Here is a 22,321-nt window from a genome sequence, read left to right as displayed (position 1 = left end):
GGCGGGGGGGGCACAGAAACACAAACAAACCACAAAACACCTTAATATGCGCAGACATACCTATGAGAACACAAATTTCTAAAAATGTGTGCACCCATACACCTCCCCTGGCTATTTTTTTTTCCTAGCCCTTCACACTCTGTTTTCAGCAAGTCTACTTGTTCCTGTTAACAACATTAACATCCGAAGCTGGCCTCAGAATGCAAAGCCTATACACTCCACAGAAAAATATACTCTGTATATAGATCACCTGATATGACAAGTGCGAAAACATCAAAAGACTATTTTTGCTAAATTACTCCTTCACTAAATGTAAGCTTTACAACAGCTTACAACATTTTAAAAAAAGCTGTAAAAATGCAATTCTTAAATTACATATTAATTTTATATTTACATTTTATATTATATCAAGACAACTTATTGGCAAAGTATTAGTACACTGTTTAAGATGTTTCATGGGTTTGGTAGAGCAGGTGTTAAATTTGGCACAGAAAATGGCACAGGACTACAAGATCATTCAAAACAAGTTGTACCTAGTATTTGTTTTGCTGTATTGATTTATTTATTTTTTTTTTAATGCAACCCAGAACTTAAAGAATCAGAAAAACTATAAACTGATCAACTTTTATATTATAAATAAAAGGAAAAAAGAATTTGGAACATGGCCGACCAGGCAGCAAAATTCGGGTTTTCCTCCACATTTTTTTCAAAAATGTGCATAGCCTTAAGCAGGTTTGGTTTTTTTCCCCCCCAAGAACAGTTTGCATTTTTTTGAAAAGGTTGATTTAAAAACAGAATTTCAGATTTGTAAAACAAGTTTTTCTTCTTCTTACTGGTTTTAATGCTATTGGCATGGTAGGCTGGGGGGAACAAGAAGTGTTGCCTTGGGGTTGGTGGTTTTTTCCTTTGCGAAAAGTTCAGGTTACATAGAAGTTCTTCAGTTTCTAAAGTGCCTTCTCTGCTACTGAAACCCAAACTCTTTTGCATTCTCCCAGCAATACTTACAACACCTCAAAGACAGGCAAGTCAGTAGATAGTTTAGTATGTTAGTTAACATCAGTTAATATATATTCTATAGTATATGCTAATGAAGACATGAACACCCTAATTGTCTAGTTTTTGAATTAGTCCACAACAGATGCAGCCAAAACGTGATGCGATAAGCTTCATGACTGGAGACTTTATAGTAAGGAAGTAATTCTGCTTACAGTTGTCTTAAACCTTATAACAAATCATGGTAAACATGATGTAACAATATGCTTTAAAGAATTATCTGTTACAAAACATTTTATAAGCTTATCTCAAATGACTTTTAAAGCAAGAAAGCAATGTATTTCAACTGCAATTTTTAGACAGTATAAATACTTCAACTGACTTACTTGTTATAACCATCACCTTTGAGAATATAGCTTTACTGCTGGCATCTGTCTGCAAGTCACAAAAGAAAAATGGATTAAGTAAAAATTTTACATTATATATTTCCACTTGAATACCGAGTGAATAAAATTCCATAATGCATTATCAATAGGTCAGCACCCATCATTTTGCTAACACATCAGCATGTTAGAAATCAAAGCCACCACTGCAAAGTGGAAATAAAAGGCAGATCATCCCTACAGTATCACTGTTTCACATATACTTACGCAAAATATTTTTATTACTTTTCAATCTGCTATACAACTTGTGAATAGCACAAATGGGTTATTTCTGTAACTGTTTTCCATCTAAAGTCTCTTTGTTTTAAAATATAAAAAAACCAGCAAGCATTAAATTCACTTTATTTTCTTGTTTAGATATTGATTTTAAGCAGTCTTGGCAGTAGTTCCCACCTTATTGTAAAGCACAGAGCAAGTCAATAAGACAATCGCTACCCCTGTTCAGCTGAACAGGGAAGGCAGACAATAGCAGTGTAATTGTGACAGTAACAATCAGGGACCATGACAACAACCAAAAAAACTGAAAACATAACTGCATTTCAGGTTATCTGTGAAGCTCAGATTTCAGTGAAACTGTTGCTGATACAAAGCCATCCAACAGCACCTTACAAGCAAAATAAGTTACACAACACAGACTTTTTATCTCATTTATTTGCCTTTTGTCACTAATTCTGGTACAGGATTTCAAATTCCACGTGATAAGTCCACTTTAAGAGTTAGTCCTGGCACTGTGTAAGTGGAAGAGGAAAAAAGAATACAACAAATTTCACAGCAAGGTAAGACTATAGGAAGCACATTTTCTTCAGACTGTATTTCTAACAAATAAGTGATGTTTATACATCACCTACCACTGAAGGTAGACAAACTACTTCCCAAGACACGTTTTCCCCACTTCTAGCTGTAATCCACAATATTCTATAGACTATGAAGTTTTATGGAATTACACTGAAGTTTGAAATATTAAGGAATTATCATTAAAATGACAAAAGGAATCCCTAACTCTACAGTGAAGATAACACCCCATTCGTCTTCAGAAGTGTTCTAAAGTGGACAAAAGAAAAAAAAATTGAAATTTTATTGCTGTGTAACAAGTGCTGTTAAACAACTCTGAAATCTTCATAAGTAAAATGAAATTTAGAACCTGAAAGAAAATTCATGCTTACAGCTATGTTGCCAAACGCATATAGGCCCATCAGCTTCCACACCATAAAGCAAGGTGCTCTTGTGCCAATTGACTTCTGACAGATCAGCTTTGGTGGCATAACTTACAAAGTCTACATGCATTTATGAAGTTTTGCAAACAGTATCGATTATGGCCTACAAGTACTAAATTATATTCTTCTGAGAAAAAATTTAAATAGGAGCACAACCACACTTTATGAGCTTTCACTGAAAAGTATTTAAAAAGCGATTAGCCACCACCATTGCTAAAATTGTCCTTTACAGAACTCCCTTTATAACAGACAAAAAGGATAGTAGACAAGCCTAAAAATTACAAACAAGAGAACAAGGTCAAATCAACTCAGAACAGAGGGTGATCTTAGAAGAAAAAGAACTCTTCTTTTACCAAAGTACTTAAAACAGGCTAAATGGACCTACAGTGGGCCTTTTCATCAGGTTCATATCAGGAAAGAGACACTAAGAGGTAGTGTTGCAAGACACTAACATTTCCTTATAAAAGTCTTCGCATTATTACGGAGCAGATAGGAAAAACTTCAAGACAGAGGTCAACACTTTGTTCAGGCATATCTAATTTGTTTGCATTTTATTGATTAAATCTGCATATAGATCCCAAATAAGGTTCAAACAGCCATATCAGCTTTGGAGGTAACAAGATTACAATTTACTACAATAAACGTGCCTAACATGTGGAAGTATATATTTCCAGGAGTATCATCCTTCAACTTCTCAGAGTAAATTTCTGTTCTGCATTTGACTAGATACTATGAAAAAAATAGGATTTTGAGTTCTAACACATTTGTGCAGTTATTTTGTCACAAAAAAATGAAATTAATCAGCAAATTTGTGGAAAATATGGCAACATTTGAGAATAGTGGCAACCTTGGGAAGATCAGAGAGTAGCAGAAAAATAGCATGAGATTAAGACAAGCAATTTTTTTAGTGAGCACCCTATCTTGTGCAATGGACACTTGGCACATAATTCTAGCTATTAAGTATTTCTGCAGAACTTTCTGCCACTTTTTAGTGTCAGAAGGATGCTGTCATTTTCAGGGCTTTTGGCTGTCACAGCTGAACAGGTGTGTTCAGACAAGAAATGCAAAAAACGGAAATTAAATCTGGTTTACAGGATTCAAATAATGATGTCAACAGATGCAGAATCTTCATATTTGCACCTCTTGCATCTCAGAAGAAAAATACCAAAAACTGTGCTATGGAGTTTCTCTGGTTCTGACTGGTTTGGTCTTCTAATACTGGCTAAGTCTTTAAATGCTGGCTAAAGCTTCCATTAAAACTGACTTTAAGTTGAGCAAACTGCTAATCATTCAGCCAAACATGAAATAACCTGAGTCAAGTAGTATTCTTTTAACTTCTAGTAGTATAACGCCACTGAATAATGACAGACTGAAGAAGATGAAGGAACATTTCTTTTTAGAAAATCTACTGTGGCACTTTATCGACATTAACTTGCATTCATGATATGGAAGCATCAGAAGAGCTGCGTATCTGCAGCAAATGAAGGTTACACTCTAATACAGACAAACCAGCATTCACCCACTTTTCGCAAGTGAACAGGCAAGTTTATGTATTTTATTTAACTGTATACCATTGCTGTAGGAGAAAAGAGCTGTGATTTATGCTTTTGCTCTTCAGAAAACTAACTCATCGTAAAGGCAAGTTTGATGTCTGTTCTGTCTCACAATAGAAGAAATTATGATCAACAAAAATGGAAAGTTTCTTAACACATTTTCAGTCTCCTCAATACTACTTTACACTGGGGAAAGCCTGAAGAGAAAAGGAAAGAAAGAAAAAAAAAAGAAAAAAGGAGGTCACCTGAAGAGTTTCACTAAACGGCAAAAAGTTTTTCCTAATAGAAGAAAAACAGTGGACTGGAAAGTTCAAAGATTTATAACCACAGAATAATGTAGGTTGGAAGCGACAACTGTGGGTCACCTGGTTGAACTGCCTACTCAAAGCAGGGCCAACTTAGATCAGGTTTTGTTCCAGGCCTCATCTAGTTGCATTTAAACTACTCACAAGGATGAAGACTTCAAAACCTCTCAGAGCCACCTGTTCCCATATTTCAGCACCCTTACTGCACTTTTTTTGTCATACTACCTAATCAAAGTTTCCTCATGGCAACTTCTGTACACTGCTTCTTGTCCTATCCCTCTTCATCTCTGAGAGTTCTTACAATGCCTACGCTTGCCACAATGACAACATATACAGGAATTTAAATCAACAATTAAGCTATCATGATTAGGTGGAGAAGTGAAAAAGCACATATGGTAACAGCAAGTCATATTCTAAAAGGTTACTAGCTCATTTCATTTTTGTTTTCTGGAAGAAAACAAAGCTTCTACAGCTCTGAATGGCTAATGGACATTTGTATCAAGATTATTACTGCCTTGAACTGTATGCCCCTGCAGGTTATGATTATGAAAATGCACTCTTATCTTAAACACAATTTAATTACATGAATTAATTATCGATTTCGGAGAAACAAACAAACAAACCACAGAAGGAGCAACACAGAAATAAAGGTTCTGGTAAAAATAGCAATGCATCCGCATTGGGCATAACGGACAGGGTTTGGGGTAGGCTGCTGGGGTGACCTGTGCAGGAGGTCAAGGACTGCCCTGTGCTGCTCAAAGCCACTTCCAGCCAGCTCTGAAACCAACAAAACGACTCACCAGCCACCAAGACTTCAACCAGTCAGAGGACCCTATGGTGCCTCTGAGAAAACATATTTAAGAAAGGAGACACTGGAGAAAGTAGGACTCTCAAAGGACTGTGGTCAGTGGAGGAACCCACGTTGGAGCAGTGGGTAAGAAACGAGGAGCAGTAAAAGGAAAGGAACCACCATGCCCTGACCCCCATCTCCTCACTGAAGGGACTGAGCATAGTGTGCAGTGAGGCGCCTGGAAACAGCAAAGCAGGGAAGAGAGGGGTCCAAAGGGGAGCTAAAGGCTGTTTCTCTAAGTGTTTATTTGTTCGCTTCTATTTCTCAATACCAGAATCAATAATTCAAAGTTTATGTTAATTGACAATAAACTAAATTAAGTAAAATTCCCCAACTCAAAACTGTTTTGTTGCCCACAGTAGCATCTAACACTATCACAAGCCCCCTAAATTCTCCCATGCAGTCCTGTTATGCAAAAGAAGATTCAAGTGTAAAGAATTAGGACTTAATAGCAAAAGACAGGATGAAAGCCACATGGACAAATGCAAACATATCAAGAGCATACACTGTTTCAAATGCAATGCTTGTGGTGGCCTTTATCAAAACCCACATGTTTAATTCCATATCATACTTGATATTTTACAATTGAGAAAGAACTTTCATTACATGTCCCTGAAAATAAAAAGTTGAAATTCCACTTTCAACTGAAATGCAGAAATTATCAAGAAACTAACTCAGGCTTTAAATGTGTAAGTGTATTTAAACTACACCAAAGAATATAAAACAGTACACAAAAAATATTTCAGTAGTCATCAAAATGCAATGAAGTATTGTTTTACTAGCAATTACTGCACTTAGAATTTAATACAACGTTACAGCATGTTTTAAATGCACCAAGTAAAAATTAAGATTTTTTTCACTGTAATTAGGACTGAAACAGTAAGGGATACATTTTGATTTATTATTTTTTCTCAGTCTGCAAGACAGCATTTCTAAGCAGATACATTAGATAATCCAACCACACAATCTTCCTGGTTCAGGTCATTCCAGCAAATGGATACATCAGTCATAAAACTTCATTAAATTTACTGTAATATATGAGTACATATGCATATAGAAAATAAAAATCACACACACACACACACACAAATGTGAGCATGGCAACGTTTCTGTTAAAAAAGCACCAGACTAAACTTTTGGCATTAAAGTCAAGTTCTAATCACATTCCAAATTATATCCAGAACTTCATCTTATGAACTTTTTCCCGCCCCAAAATACGAGTATGCATATAAATATAACAACAAAAAAAATCTAAATTTTACTTTATGAGAATAAAGTAAATCCTAAATGCTCAGTAAATGTCTACTTTTTTCCTTCTGAGCAAATCTGTAAACAAAGAATTCAGTTGTAGTCTGATATCTCCAATATGACATTTAAGAAGTTTCCAAGAGGGAAGAGAAACAAGTAATCTGTTGGGATGAACATATTTTGATTTCTTGAATGTTACTAATCACACATAAGATAAGAAGTTAGGGTGTATAGGTACTTTTTCTTAATTACTTGATTTGGCAGTCAAAAATAGCATGAAGTTTGTCCCCCTCTTTCAAGAGCCAGAACAATCCTGGAAAGATGTAACTTAAACACCGAGAGCAAATATTTTAGTATCAAATGACTGGCAAAATCTTTTAAAAATTTCTGTAACACCTCTTCCTCCTCAATTTACTAACAAAATGTATACACATTTCTTGTTGCAAGTGTAGTCTAACAGAATATCAGTTAACTTTCACAGTATTTTCTATGTCATTAAAAATAAGCTGGAAATAGTCAAACAAATGGAATTAAAAATAGCATGTTAAGTAAAATCGCATATTCACTATGGAATAAAGACAAAATTGAACTCACTTTGGGTTGTTTTATTAGGTCAACTAAATCCTTTACTTGATGTCGTAGCAGATTTTGACATTTCCACATTTCATTCAATGCTCTAAAAAAAATAAAGAGTTGTCAAAATCATTTATTCAATAAATAACTATCCAATAAGAGCGTTTAAATTCTTTTCAACTTTAGACTCAGAAATGTGCTTATCAGCTGAAATTTCATTGCTGTGTGAGCAAAAGCTAAATGTTTCCTAATGGCATGATACGGAAAATACAATTGGTCATATTGCACTAGAATAAAATGAGATTTTTGAAACAAGTTTCATTTCAGATGCTTAACTACACTGCCTTTAGAAGTAGGAAATAACTGATATCTGGCCCATAAAGAACTCATTTGTACAAGCCTGAAGTACCTCTTCTAAAAACATTCCAAGAAACAGGTTAAAGCAGATGTTTAAGATTTTTATCATCAAAACAATGTTATTCTTGCACACAGAAAGTGGCTACTACATGAATACATTGTAAAAAGTGGACAGGATTAGACTTGCATGAGACACATTAGAGATATTCGACAAAACTGAAAATTAGTATGCTTTCCAGGAAAAATAAGCCACATAAATAAAAAGTCTCAGCTTCATTTAAAAAATTTCAAGAATCCACAAGTAAAAAGTCAGTTCTATATAGCTTAACATACTATGTCTTTAAAATGAGTATTGCTGCGTATGGTAACTGTAGAATTCAGAAGTTGTCACCTGAAATAAAAATTACTGAAAAGAATCCATTCTGCATTTTTCTTAAGCCTATAGTAAAAATTACTACAACAGTAACTTTTTAATATACTAGCCTTAATTTTAGTTTGTTACAGTTGTAATGTCTTTAGGCAGGTAATAAAAGAAACGCAAGGGATTCAAACATCAGTTTCCATAGAATTTGAAGGCTTTGGGGTTTAAGCCATTTTTTCATATACAAAACTTTTTTTTAGTCTCCCTCATGAGAAAAAACAGTATTTGATGTTCAAGTGACTGAGTACTACTACAAGAAAAACAAAGTAAAAATAACTACATTCAATCAAACTGTGAATGTTACAGCAGCAAAACTTATTCGTCAAATTCATGCACATATACCCATTTTAAGCAGGAGAAGGCACGTAACATCATTTTAAGTAAAACACATATTGATGGAGGAAAGAAACAAGTAATTCCTTCCCACTCCCAAGTCGTCCTGGCTGCTAAAAAAAGGGGTATATTAATTGAGAAGTTGTCAGGTAAGACTAGAGCTAGTCACCCTACTGTCTATGCTATCTCTTTTCAAACATAAAAGGACTGACGTGCACTCAAGCGTCTTTCTAGATCTTTGACGCTACTTTTTTTTAGCTGCTTATGGTTAAAAGGTACCATGCCTTGTTAGAAAACACCCTATTAGTTGGTTGTTCTCTTTTTTCAAAATCCCACTTGAAAAACAGATACTATTGCTACGTTCTGTTTTCTGATAGTTCATAAACTACTTTTGTCCACTGCCTTAGGCTACTCATAATTTAGAGCTAATTTACAACAATATTTGTATTAAAAATTATTTTACAAGAAGTCAGAAATACCACATACTTCACAGCATTTGAATCCAGTGTTGCATAAAGGTAATACAAACACTTCATTCGTTCATTTGTTTCCAAGTTGTGAGGGACCATGTACTGAGCAAAGATGCGTTCAACAAGTAATCTGAAAGACAGGATTAAGAAACTTAAACTGTAAAGGAACAAAGCGGTCTTGAATTGCTAAAACATTCATTCAAAAATTCTCAGACCTATCCAGAGATCAGTTGTTGCATATGAAGATGTGGTTATTCAAAAACCTAAAGGTCAAGTTACTTAACTTCCAATATGACTCAGCATAAATTAAAAATATAACATTACATCTTCTGTAATGATAATGTTAGCAGTAGGACATTTAAAACTGACATTATCAAAATCAGATGTGTTAATCTAGACAGGAATCAAAGGATTTTAGAGAAGTATGTCTCTTAATTATCAGCCCAAAGAGATGTTATCAGTGAATTTCGTTACAGGTCAGTATTAGGGTACATTCATAAACTGACCCAAATTAATGGGCCTAAAATAAAAAAAAGAAATATTGTGTTGATTATATCTCATGTTATCATGAAGCCCAGAAGGAGAATTCAGATACTAGTCAGAAGGAGCTGACTTCCCTCCACCCCTCCCCTGGCCCTTTTCCCAGGGGCTGAGTTTATCCCATTTCTTTTGCTTCTGCAGTAAAAATGCAGGTACAGTCACAAATGAATTATTAAAAGCTTCTGCTGTAACATGGAAGCACCTTATTTGGAAACAGGAGAAGAGAAAGGTTTGGGTCTGCCAGTTACCTAGGAAAAACTAAAAAAAAAAAACAAAAGGAAAACTAAACCCATGTTGCAATCTTAAACACCAAGAAGTTCCAAGACTTTTGCACATTGAGATCAGTGTTAACAGAATTAAGTAAATAGGTAAAAAACACCCAATCATGCATATTTAGGCCAGAAAAGAGAAGAAAATCCTTATGCACAATTGGAGCAGGTGGTCAAAACCCAAACCCAGCAAGTTTAAAAAGATCCTGAAGTTTAAGAAAAATCTCAGTGGGAAAGACTGGATCTGAAGATCTAGGCAGTTCTGTCCACTTCCATGGTACCATGAAATAATTGCTTATTTTAGAGATGACTTTTTGAGGCCATGTGTTTTTGAGAAGACTTGTATGGGTTTGCAATGCCATTTGTACCTGAACATGCTGTGAAGGCCAAAGGCTCATTTCTAAAGCCACCAAGACAGCCTTGATTAGTCAAGGTGGACTAATTCCCAAACAAGTTTCCCATGTGCAACCATGTATTTTTCAATATGAACAACCATATACAAAGCTACACCTGGTATGACAGAGGCACAAATTCAGGACAAGCAGTGGTGAAGTACAGCTAAAAATTTTGAAATATTCCAACATACCTCACCCTTTAGAAACACTTCTGGCCTCAAAAAAAAAGTAGAAGAAAACAACACAAGACAACATTTTGCTGCAGCTGTGTAAAGTTACCCACTGAATCAAAACATATAGGACTATCAAGTCTCCTCCTTCTTTTCAGCACAAAGGAAAACCAAAATCTGCCTAATAAGTTACCACACTTATCCACTAGCTTTCACGACTGACTTACCGGTCATCAATACTGTTTTGATAATATATATGCAGAAGTTTATCTTTGATCCATGATATCTGTTTTGCAGCTTCTTTTCCTGCTTCTGATTGTAATGAGTATTTCTTGTATACCTGTGCAAGTCCCATCATAGCTTCCTTCCTCACTCTCCACTGGAGAAAAAAAAAGCAGTATGCAGTTTAGCAGTTCAAAACTCAAAACTGAAAAGACTGCAGAATTTTGAGATCAATGTTTCCTATTCCACACCAAATTAAAATAGTTTAATTTAGAATTCAATTTAACTTTTTTGTAAGTGCAACGCTTTCTCATTAGGAACATATATTGCATCATATCTATTACGCTAAACACTTCAACGTCAGTAACTACCATGCAAGTATGCCTCTTGAATTCAGAATTGTTACAAATTTAAGCTAACACCCTTTTCCTACAGATCTATACTAACTACTTGTGATTGTATTATGGCTGCAACAGGGGAAGCACGTCACCAAATGAAAAAAATCAGGTGATAAAGTTATTTTTAAAAGTTTGCCATCAACAGCCTTGTTTACCATAAACAGCAAACCTTGTAAGTTTTACTAAATAATGAAACATAGCTAAATTAAATCCCAAGACTATTCAAAATTTGAAAGCTACTACACTGATTTGCAGTCTTCCAATAATCTAACTAAAAGCAGGTAAGCTAGGTACCTCTGATGGTGGAACATTTTTCTTCAGTAATCTATAACACATTTTGAAACCTGACTGCAAAATTTCTTATGAAAATTGTTTGAGTGTTTTACAAGTGTCTTATTTTACTTAAAAAATTTACTAGAACTAGACAACCGGAACAACACTGTTGTGCTTCAGCCTTTTCTTTTTTATTATACTACCTTAAATAAAAATACAGCACAATGAAAAATGTGGCATTCCAATCGGGGGCAAGAGATGCCTCTTTAAAATAGACTGCTTCAAAATTTTTTGCATTATATTGGTTTTCATTAGTCATTTTAAAATTAGTTCAGCATTTTTTAGAAGCCCTGCTTTTTAAAAAGATGAATTATAATCTAGAAATATAACACACAACAATTAGTAGTACTAATTATGTCTTACCCGCTTGTCCAGTGTTCGTTCTCTGACAAAATTAAGCAGGTGATCATTGACGAGCAAAAGATCTTTTTTAGCAGCAGTAACTATGGATACTATAACATCATGCCTTATGGCCTCTTCAGGATCATGTGACCTTACTTTAAGATATTCTGGGAAAAAACAACAGAGTATTTCATTATAAGTATGCAATTTCAGCTACTTCTCTTTCTCTAGACAGTACTCAACTGACAGAAGAAGAAAACATGATTTTCTACTGTTTTGAGCATCAACAGTAAGAAACCAATAGTTTTCTCTAAGATTAACTGGAGTGTCAGTAAAACTATATTTACTTAGAATATCAAATATTTATATTTCTCACGTTATGGGAATAAGAGTTATGGGGTTACATCTTTATTACTTCTTATAACAGTTAGGCTATGTCTACACGAGCAACTATTATAGCCAAGCAGAATTGGCTCTGTAGAGTAGAACAGACAGTGCTGAGAACTTGATAACCACACTATATACATTTTAAAGTCTTACTTCAGGCTAGAGGCTACTCTCTTCCTCCAGACTCCATCCCCTTTGGCTGCTGGAGCACATTAGTAACAGAAGTTGTGGTCAGGAGTGCATTATCCACAAGGAATCTAGTTCACTTGCTCCAGGAACACTCCACAGTGTGAGCCATGTAAGCATTGTAAGCAGGGACAAATCAAGAGACATACTTCAAAAGCATGCTCTTTGACCAAGCTATAATGCTTATTTAGACACATCCTAGTTTATTCATCTTAAAACAATTTTTCTAGATTATTTTGGCCCATTGCTTCTTATTTGGTAACATCAATAATCTTATACAATAAAAATTTTAAGATTTCTGCTTAGAAGGGTCAGACATGTTAGCTACCTACTGCCATTTTAGAGAGCTGACAAAATGACAAAGTTCATTTATCTTTGGAGAAGTATGTATTGTAGGTTAATTTAGAAGAACAAATGGGTAGGAAAAGGCACACTAAAATTGAGATCACTGTACACAGCATACGTCAGTGAAACAATGAAAACATTAAGAAACACTGAAAATTCAAAGTTTACTCTGAATGGAATAAGCAGAGGTTACGGTTCTCTTATTACTGTTCAATGACCAGTGGAAATTTTCAAGTCTCATCTGAAATATTGGCCATTAACACTTCTGCTAATCGGCAGAAGTGTCAAAAGAAATAAAGCTTTGCACTTATGGAGGTTATGAAATTTGAAATCCAAATTAGACTTTTAAAAAATACAGTTTTGTTCCACAGGAACACAAAATAAACTAAAACAAACAACGTCAAGAACAATGCCATTGCACAAAACAATTCTGGTCCCAAACACCAATGAGTCAGAGAAATTTTTCAACAATTTGACTTTGATAAGCGCTGTGGGGAGAGAGAGGAGGGGCAAGCAAAATTACATTTCCCAGAGGATACCATTAGAGGGGGCACAAAGTCTTTCTGCAATGTAAAAAAGAATAAAAAAAACCCTTGAAAATACAATTGTGATAATCAAAGAGGAAATATCTTTATATTCCATTATGGAAAGGTCCAAAACCATATTTTTTTTTTTAAGCTGGCTTAACAATACCAATAACTACGGGATGATTCTAGCCTACTGGTATTTGTGTCTAACTTGACAAATGCTCGTCAAGCAGGAGAGCAATCCCACACACTTAAGAGCCCTTTAAACTCCCTCCTTAGAGGAAATCGACATAAGATATTACCTCCAAAAAATTACAAGAAGTAGGAGTTTATTGATCAGGGGAAGATCTAGTATCCATATACAATTTGAGGGAAAAAACCCCAACCCAACCCTTTCTCTTTAATTACACTTTTTTCATTAAAACATCAGGAGCAACAAACACTAATCTCTTCTCTCTATGCCACCTACCTCCTTCCTACAGAGGTCTTGAGTTACAGGCTGTGTTTGATCTGAAGGAGCAGTACCCAACGGCTGTGCTCACAGTTACCAGGACTGTTTTCACATTTTAGACAGTGGCTGCATAATATTTACACATTTCAGCTTTGTGAAACTTTAGTCTCCACTCTGCACCCTAATTAATAAATGCCATGGTCACTAAGTTAGCCAGACTGTCTATGCCTGATCCCACAGCGCTTTATTTCAACAGCAGTTGGGAATGCAACTACTGTAAGAGAGGGAGAGTGACCTCTTTGGTTAAGGCATTCTTTATGTACAGCCCCTTCAGCCTGAGAAGCAGCACTGAAGGCAGGGACTCTGTGACTTAGAAGTCCAACCTCAGTTATGCCCTCCACAACATCTGACAATGTTACTTAGGATTACAACTAACCTTCCTGACTTTTCCAGGAGACTTAACATCGTATTTTAATGTTATAATAAATCTGGTACCTGTTAAGTCTTTTGCTAGGTCGGGATGGTTCATAAGGCAGTGACTTGCAAATTTCACACATTCAAGACGAATAGGTACATGGATATCATTAAACCTATTCAGAAACAAGACAATGCATTACAACAACAACAAAAATATCCCTTTTACCAAAGCAATTAGTTTATTTCTACATGTTATCTAATACCTCTGAAAATATTTTTAAGCTTCCCATGCACAGTTACACGCATAAAACATCTGTGATTTCACAGTTTTAAGTCTTTAACTTAAGAAAAAATTCTTGTACTCATTCACGTTCTGAACATGAAGAGAAATATCGTCTCCTGGTGCACACGAATAACTCCAAGGCAGACAACAATTATTTATTAGAAAGATGTCTGACACATTTTAACTATCTTTTAAGTAATGCTCCACATGATTAACCATGAACCATGTATCAGCGACTCAAAGTTTTACAACACTGCAATATTCGTCCTGTCTTTAAACTGTATGATACATAGCAAACAAATGGGCATCTAGCCTAGTACAAATTTCTTGTGAGATGGATCACTTCAACTTCTGTAAGATTTCCTTTTGAAAGACTGAATTAGGTTTGATGCCTGCAAACTAGTATTTTCTCATGTTTAATTTTGATATAAGTAATTTTATAATAAAACTATTGATGTAGAGAGCTACAAACACCTCTCGAAAAAAAATATTTTCAAGCTATCGTCAAAATGCTTGGTTTTAAACAAATTAAAAAACAGATTTTAGAACATTAATGCTGTTGAAATGCTTATTTATGAAATAAAGAGGTTTTCAGGAATAACTGGTTTAGTAAAAACCAGGTATGTTTTCAAAATCAAGAGATTTTAAGAATGGTTCTTTTAATGACACAGCTATCATAACTTAGTTAAAATCCTCGAATAAACTAAGTATGTGCATGTGATTCATAAGTAGTTAAAAACAGTAATTACAAACAACAGATTGCATGTATTCACATTGCTTCACATTATAACACAATGAAGCATTTTCCTTTGTGCCCAATTAGATCTGGTATTTTTTGATGACATGCAATGTTTTAAATAGTTATGCACTTTCAAGCAAAAGGCCTTCCCTCAATTAAGTTTCCTGTACTTTTAAAAGTAGCATTTCTTTGAAGACTGTTTTTGATACAATTGAATGCTAAATGATAAATTACTGCATTTGAAATAAGGTATATAATTTATTCTCATTTACTCAAATCAAAAACATTTTCATCATAGTGGCCATACTTAAATTTCTCCTGACTACAGGCTCCAGCTGTATTTTCTATCTCAAACTGGCAGAATATTTCAAAAACAAAAGACTAAGTGTTTTTGCAGCACTGTAAATACTACACACCTCTTTTAAGGCACTCCTATCTTTAAAAAAAAAAAAATAATGAAAACTAGTATACAAATACTGTATATAAAAGCCTTAAAACCAGTTCTAGTATCACCTGATACTGCAAACGTCATTTGATGCTGTTTTAGAATTAATCCATCATTGAACAGTTTCACTTGTGAAGAAATTAAAATAAACTATTTCTTTTTCTTGACAATGGCAATAAAGATAGTTGCAAAAAATGAACTATGAAGGAAGAATCACCAATGCAGAAGATGTATGTAAAATAACCTCTTTAGCATTATCTGTCAGACTTCAGATAAAGCAGCAAGTGGGAACACACACTTAGCTGTGTCACTTTCAAAAAAAAAAAAAAAAATTGAATTATTGTTTTTCCCCTTCAAGGACGTGAAGTAAACCAGCATATACCTCCCCAGGTAGCACTGCCAAAGTGGTTTGTTTTGAGATGCCAACTCTGAATCCTTCGCCCCAAACATTTTTGCTAGAAGTTTTACAACCTGAAGGCGTTCTTCATTGTCATTGCTCTGGAAAATGAACACATTTTTTTTTAAAATTTAAAAAAAAGCCACAAAAAAAACCCCACCCACAAAACAAACAAAACGAGGACTTGTGTTTTGTACAACTTTTACATCAATGCACTTACACACCTCTAGAAATATCATAATACAGATTAATACTTTTGTTTCATGCAAACGTATATCTCAAGACAAAAAACCCTTCACTATTATTGGGACAAGACAAAATAATAAAGGCAGTGAAAACAAAAAAAAATGTAGAGAAAAAACAACATGAACAAAGCCAGGTGAAAAACACACAGATACACACGCAACCCTCATTTACAGGTTACTGATCCCATTAGGAAATTTGGTATGTGTCTGCACAAGCTTACATGAATTCGAGCACAACGCAAAAACCCACTAAACTCATTCGGCATTTATCTGCATATAAAGGTTACAGTTCTCTAGAATAGTGTTTAATTACAAACTTTCAGTTAAAACAAAAAAAAAGTTTTCAGAAAACAATTTTTAAGAGAACATCACAGTAAGCACCCAAGATCCGAGGGGCACAGGATCTGGTCCTGTATTTAAGCCTGTATTTAAAAACGCTGAGTTACAACAGGTATTTTTCTTTCAAATTTAAAATTAGCACTAACAGAGATAAAACAAGGCCTTCTCCAGTGTATTTTCATTAACATTGGTTTTCATTACACTTGTTTATTACAATATACAGCGTTTGAAACTTAATACATGCTTTGTAAACGTGTGCTAACGTTTGTGCAATTAGCACATACTTCTTGTTCACCAATTTTTTTCTTTTGCTTACTAGAGGAAAAGAAAAAAGAACAACTGGCTGCAACACTTCTTTGAAAAGGGAGTAGCTAAAATTACTTTATATTAACTAGATATTATTCAACCCTTATTTCAGTCTTTGGTTCTAGTAATAAAGACAAGGACTGTTTAAAACACTGTTCTTTTCTACCATCTGACATTCTTATTAGTTCAACATCACCTTTTGAATGTGAACAAGAAATAAGAGCACAATGTAGCTGTCAAAGTTCTCTAATACGACACCACAGACTTAAAGACCAACTATTTCTCCCATCTGACTCAATACCATAAATGGGCTGAAAAGTTTGCAAGCATGTCCTTTTAATTCAACTCCCTAAGAACAACAGTAAAAGCATTTGTAAAATCCTTAAAGTAACAAAGTAAGAGAAGTCAAGGATGAAGAAATCCAACACTGATATATTACTACATTACAAAAGACTATAAATTCGTCGCATACATTTTACTATTCAGTATTAGCAGCGTTAATAGTAAATCCATTAATACGTTTGTCTGCATTTGACTAATTTTTTCCAATTAAAGTTCAGATTGACATTACTGAAAGCCATCTACAACCTCCCTCTCTTAATCTGCAATAAGCATTATCTTTTTTTCTTGGTGAGTTTCAACTCATAGGTGTCTATTACACTACAAATTCTTATTTTGTGCCATCATGATTAAGAATTTTAAATTTTTTTTGTAGCCTATATTAGTCCGATCTCCGGTAGTCACATCCCATCCACTTCTGCTTAAACTAATAAAAGATTAAAAATACTAAGCATCTCTGCATTTCTCTAGGCAACCAATACAGATCCAGAGAAAGACAACCCAGAGGGTGAGGAGTACACTAAACCTTAAACTACTTAATTACACAGCCAGCAATATAGAAAAAGGAAACGAGACATAAAAAAAACCAACTGAAATATCCTTAATGAATTAGCCACTGAAGCAGCTTTCGCTGTATTAGCCACTAATCCAATTATAAGACAACCAACTCATGTTTAGTCCTTTTTGTAGAAATAATGAAAATTTGTGATTATGGACCAAGAGTATTTGGTACTTCTAAATTTGTGCCCAGATGTTGGTCTCCTTGAAACATTCTTATATAAGCTCCTAAAGGTAATAAAAAAATCAACTTGTACTTCCTATTAAATGAATGCATCACTGCTACAGTCTCTTTTCTTTATTCTACTTTAACCTCTACTTCTTTCTCTGAGGGGAAAAAAAAAATATGAGTGTCATAAACTCTGAAAAAAATCTTTATCTTTTCCACATTCTGCAAGACGTTGTGTACTTGAAGAGTCATGTCCTTCACCTCTTTTCTTAGGTATGATCCAGCACTCTTTATGCTTAATAGTGTTTCATAATGTTTTGTCAATAAAAATTGACATTGAACACCAATATTTTCAGTTCCCCGTACAAGCTCCCAACACACAGGCAGCTGCTTTTCTGCTTAGATGTCACAAACAACAGTTGAAGTTGGTCAGATGTTATCGCTACCAAGTCCAAAAGAATAAGCAGCACTGAGGATCTGGGGGGATTTGGGAGTACAAGTAGACACATGACCTGAAACTTGCCAAAAATTTTAACTACCATATCCAAGAAGAAAGGCAGCTCTACAATAACAAAAGTCAACATCTTATTGATTTTATTCATTACATCATATTGGTTTAGTAAAGATATAAAATAAAGACGTAAAACCCATTATGGTTATTTCTTAAATAGTCTGTTCATGATCTTTTCATTAGCCTGAACATTAAAGTGGTATTCCCTTTCAGTAATACAAATTTCTAAAATTTAAATATCTAATCAAATGAAGGAATATCAGTTTCCTTTACAAGCTGACCTACACAACAATACACTCCTACCTCTGTCCTCTCCTGCACCAATAACACTCCTGTGTCAACGCTAGATCTCTGAACACACCACCTTATAATGCCAAGTTCAGGCACAAATGACTGACCCTCACAGAAGAGGTTAAGTTAAATAAATTTCAGTATGCATTCTCCTGCTAATCCCCCAGACTCCTTTCCAAAATTAGGTGAAAAATAATTACCAGTAAGAAGCAACCATGCTTTGACACAGGTCTCAAAGTGTTTGAGTTTAACAATACTCCTTTTCTGCCACATGAGAACACAGGATCTTTCTCTTTACAAAAATCTATAAAGCTGTGGTGGGTTGACCCTGGCCAAAAGCCAAACACCCAGCTTCTCATTCGCTCCCCTCTCTTGTATGAAGAGGGGAAGGAGAAAAAAATAAAAGGAAGCTGAAAAGACTCACGAGTCAAGATAAGGACAGTTTAATAGGTAAAGAAAAAGCTACATGCACAAGTAAAGCAAAAAGAGGAATTCATTCTCTACTTCCCACTGGCAGGCAGATGTCCCACCAGTTCCTGGAAAGCAGGGTCTCAGCACGCATAGTGCTTGCTTGGGAAGACAAACATCATGAGCACAAACTTCCCCCCCTTCCTCCTTCTTTCCCTGAGCTTTTACTGCTGAACATATGTCCCCTCTCAACCTCCCGCCCTGCCCCAGCCTACTTGTTGTGAGGGGAGAAAGCCGTTACCTGTGCAAGCACTGTGCAGCAACAGCCAAAAACATTAGTGTGCCATCAACCCTGTTGTAGTCACAAAAAGAAAGCACAGTACCATACAGGCCACTATGAAGGAAATTAACTCCATCCCAGCCAGACACAAAAGGATAACTAGTTTGTCCGCTTTTGTTTGGTATGTGACACAGCACACACCTGACTGCATTTCAATTCTCTTCAAATATACCAATTCTTGGGATAGACAAGAAAGCAAAAGCAAGCAGGGAGTAAAGCACACAAAAACTGCACATTTCAGAGAATACCAGGTACTGTCAGCAACCTTTCATTCTTCATCCAAGTCAACGTCACATAAAATTCTCACAGCAGTTAAAATTACCTAGCATCATGACCAAACTGTATGGTCATTGGTTGTACCAAAATGGCAAGGTGCTTGAACACTAGGTGGCCACATTGTTTAGATTCAAAAGAGTAAATATGCACAACAGTGTTCCTGAGGCACCTAAATTCTCCCACAAGTTCCATACTGACAGTTTCATAAGCCCTCCCTACATGGTCAAAAATTTATTTGGTCCATTTGGAAAGCCATTGGATTTTTCCCCACGCTCAAAGAGACAGTCTACAACTTCCATAAGATCCTGATTCTGTGAAGATAAATCAAGAGGCTTCCTGCAATGAAGAGTGCAAAAGAAGTTCACGGAGATGGACAACAAGAGATTTGGATCCTGTTGGGTAATGAGTCACAGACACACAGATGTTTTTTCATGTCCTTAAACTCCTATCAGCAACAGATGCTGAGAACAAGGCAGCCCAATCAGTCAGAAAACAGGGGAGATTGCTCAGTGAAGCTCACCTGGTTGTTGGGAGAAAACCACAACCGCTTCCTTTTCAAAACATACCACAAAGTTTAGAAGCAAAGAAGTAAGGTACTACATGGAAATTCTGGTTCGTGTACAGAATATGCAACTAGTGGAAAAGTTGCTGATACCAGGAAGAATCAGTTTAGAGAAACAGGATCACTATCAGAGAAATGCCCAGCACCCATACCATAAGACTGAGTACCCTAAGGTCAGGATGAAACATGTGACCCATCCCTGAAAGAACAAACAACTCAAGAAAACAGAGTTTTTGGCTTCCTCCAAGAACAGGAGGAGGTCCTCAAAATTGGAAAAATCAAGATCAAGAGCAACTCCCTCCCCCACCTTCACTCTAACTAGAATTTACGGAAGGGAGCGTGGCAGCCCTTGCAATCATGAGATGGAAGTACATCCAACAGACTTCACAGATTTCAGACTGTGCTCAGACAGAACTCGGTAGTTCTCGGAAACCCAGGCAGAATACAGATTCACCAAAACCCAAGCATTCATAGCAGAAGCCTTGACACGACATTCCACTGAACAAAGTTACAGTTCTTTGCAGATGATTAGTTGGAGTCATTGGGCATATGACCTGTCAACAACAGGATACTGTTGAAACTTCAGAAGCTTCCAACAAAGCAGGACTGAGATCACTTCCTGCAACTTTGTCTGGATTTTAAATGATTGGTGAGTTGTGTATCACCACAGCCACACACTCCTCAAAAAAAGACAGCGAAGACCCCTTCTTAAGCAAGAAGAGGTACATCCATCAGCATTACTGAAGCACATATTCCAAGACAGAATGATAGTTTTTCCAATACGGCCACTATAACACCATGCACTGTATTCTATCTATGAATCTTTGTGTTAGAAAATTCATGCAACTTGACACAGTTAATTACCAGACTTTGTTTTCCAAGTACTAAGTGGAACCAAAATGCACCATTTACTCCATACCAGAGATGTACTTTTAAGCTCGGTCTCTTATGCAGAAGTGATCAAGAAGACAGCACCAAAATGGCATACAGGTAATCTCCATTGGCACATGACAGTGGCAGTCACGTCTGCCACACAAGCTAATCAAAGACCATCAACTTAAATGATCCAGACTCAACAGAGAGTCCAGAAGACTTTACAGCACAACATGTCCACAAACAGCACCACACTTCTGCATTCACCCAGAGAAACGTGCACCAGTTCTGCAGCATGCTCTTAAAATTCCTGAAAAAGCTATCTGCATGTCTAGACAATTCAGCCCACTTTCCTTCCTTGTCCAAAAGCCAACAGGTTATCTAAAGATCATCTGTCACCAGAAGGCTTACAGAACAACTCTATCCACTCCAGCCAGAGATGTTACTGCCTCAGTGCTTTGTGGTGGTAGCATCAGCCCACTAAGCTCCAGAAATGAATGATGTTAAGGTAAGAGTAAGGTGGCTGGTGCAACACTTAAGTCTCTGACACCTACTATCCTTGAGGTAAAGAATAGTGAAAAAATTCCCAGCAGTGCCAAACACAAGAAAATGGAGGAATCACAGGAGTAACGCGCACAACGAACCAAAGAGGAAGGCAGCACAGAAATACTTCTCCATCAGCATCAGTATCTTTTTCTATTTAGCTCAGTATTTCAAGTTGCTCCAGAGGACATCATGGTGGCAGTGTACATAGAATCATAGAATGGTTTAGGTTGGAAGGGACCTTGAAGATCATCAAGTTCCAACCCCCCTGCCATAGGCATAGACATCTCAGTCTCAGCAATGTTATTACAAATTAATTGATGTGAACGAGAATTTTGCTTTGGGTAGAGGAAGCATAGCTGGAAAGGCAACCCTCGGTGTAAACAGACTCATCCCATTCACCAAACAAGATTTGTCAGTAATCACATGGCTTCAGGACCAAAACACGTTTCCTTGATGCATCTCAATCAAAAAGGAAGGAAGAATGAACTAAACTGTATTTCTCTTTAAGCACTCAGTAACAAGAAGCAAAATACATATACCATTAGAACATACAGATGGAACTTCAAGGACAGTCCTTCAAAGTCTTTAACCATATTACCATTCTTCCCGGAATTCCTGTCGTCTTTTGTTTGGCTAATAATTTCCCACTTTGTTGCCAAACGACACCCCAAAAAAAGTGACAAATTTTTTTCAGGTTGTTGGTAATCAAGCTCTATACAATTTGCCTTTGAAAATCCCATGTCACATCAGTCTTTTCTTATATGGAGGCCTAATTCTTATTTTCCAATTTATTTTAAAGTCTTGTGCCCTACTGAGCTGACCTTCTTTGTTCTTCAGGCTTTACATGATTGGGTCAGTAAAAAAAAAATAAATTAAAAATTGTTTAACATCTGTATGAAAGTAACCGTTTATCACTCTCTACTGGCAAAAAGCCTGCTTAGACAAGAATTTA

The 22,321-nt window shown here is 35.8% G+C and overlaps 1 protein-coding gene across 3 annotated transcripts in view; it reads right to left on the bottom strand.

Moving 5' to 3' along the window:
* PDS5B (PDS5, regulator of cohesion maintenance, homolog B (S. cerevisiae)) overlaps positions 1 to 22,321 on the bottom strand; it is a 92,853-nt gene that overhangs the window by 46,696 nt on the left and 23,836 nt on the right. For all 3 annotated transcript variants that reach the window (XM_009888388.1, XM_009888391.1, XM_009888389.1), the window contains exons 8-14: positions 15,592 to 15,707; positions 13,821 to 13,915; positions 11,451 to 11,596; positions 10,362 to 10,513; positions 8,777 to 8,890; positions 7,201 to 7,282; positions 1,380 to 1,428 (exon numbers count right to left, since the gene is read on the bottom strand). In XM_009888388.1, coding sequence (XP_009886690.1) covers positions 1,380 to 1,428; positions 7,201 to 7,282; positions 8,777 to 8,890; positions 10,362 to 10,513; positions 11,451 to 11,596; positions 13,821 to 13,915; positions 15,592 to 15,707 — 754 coding nt within the window. The remainder of the gene's footprint in view (positions 1 to 1,379; positions 1,429 to 7,200; positions 7,283 to 8,776; positions 8,891 to 10,361; positions 10,514 to 11,450; positions 11,597 to 13,820; positions 13,916 to 15,591; positions 15,708 to 22,321) is intronic.

The sequence above is a fragment of the Charadrius vociferus genome, unplaced genomic scaffold, assembly GCF_000708025.1.
Source record: "Charadrius vociferus isolate BGI_N301 unplaced genomic scaffold, ASM70802v2 scaffold16, whole genome shotgun sequence".
In the NCBI taxonomy this organism is placed as follows: Eukaryota; Metazoa; Chordata; class Aves; order Charadriiformes; family Charadriidae; genus Charadrius; species Charadrius vociferus.
Note: the sequence above shows the minus strand (reverse complement) of the source record. Positions and strands in the feature narration are given on the sequence as shown.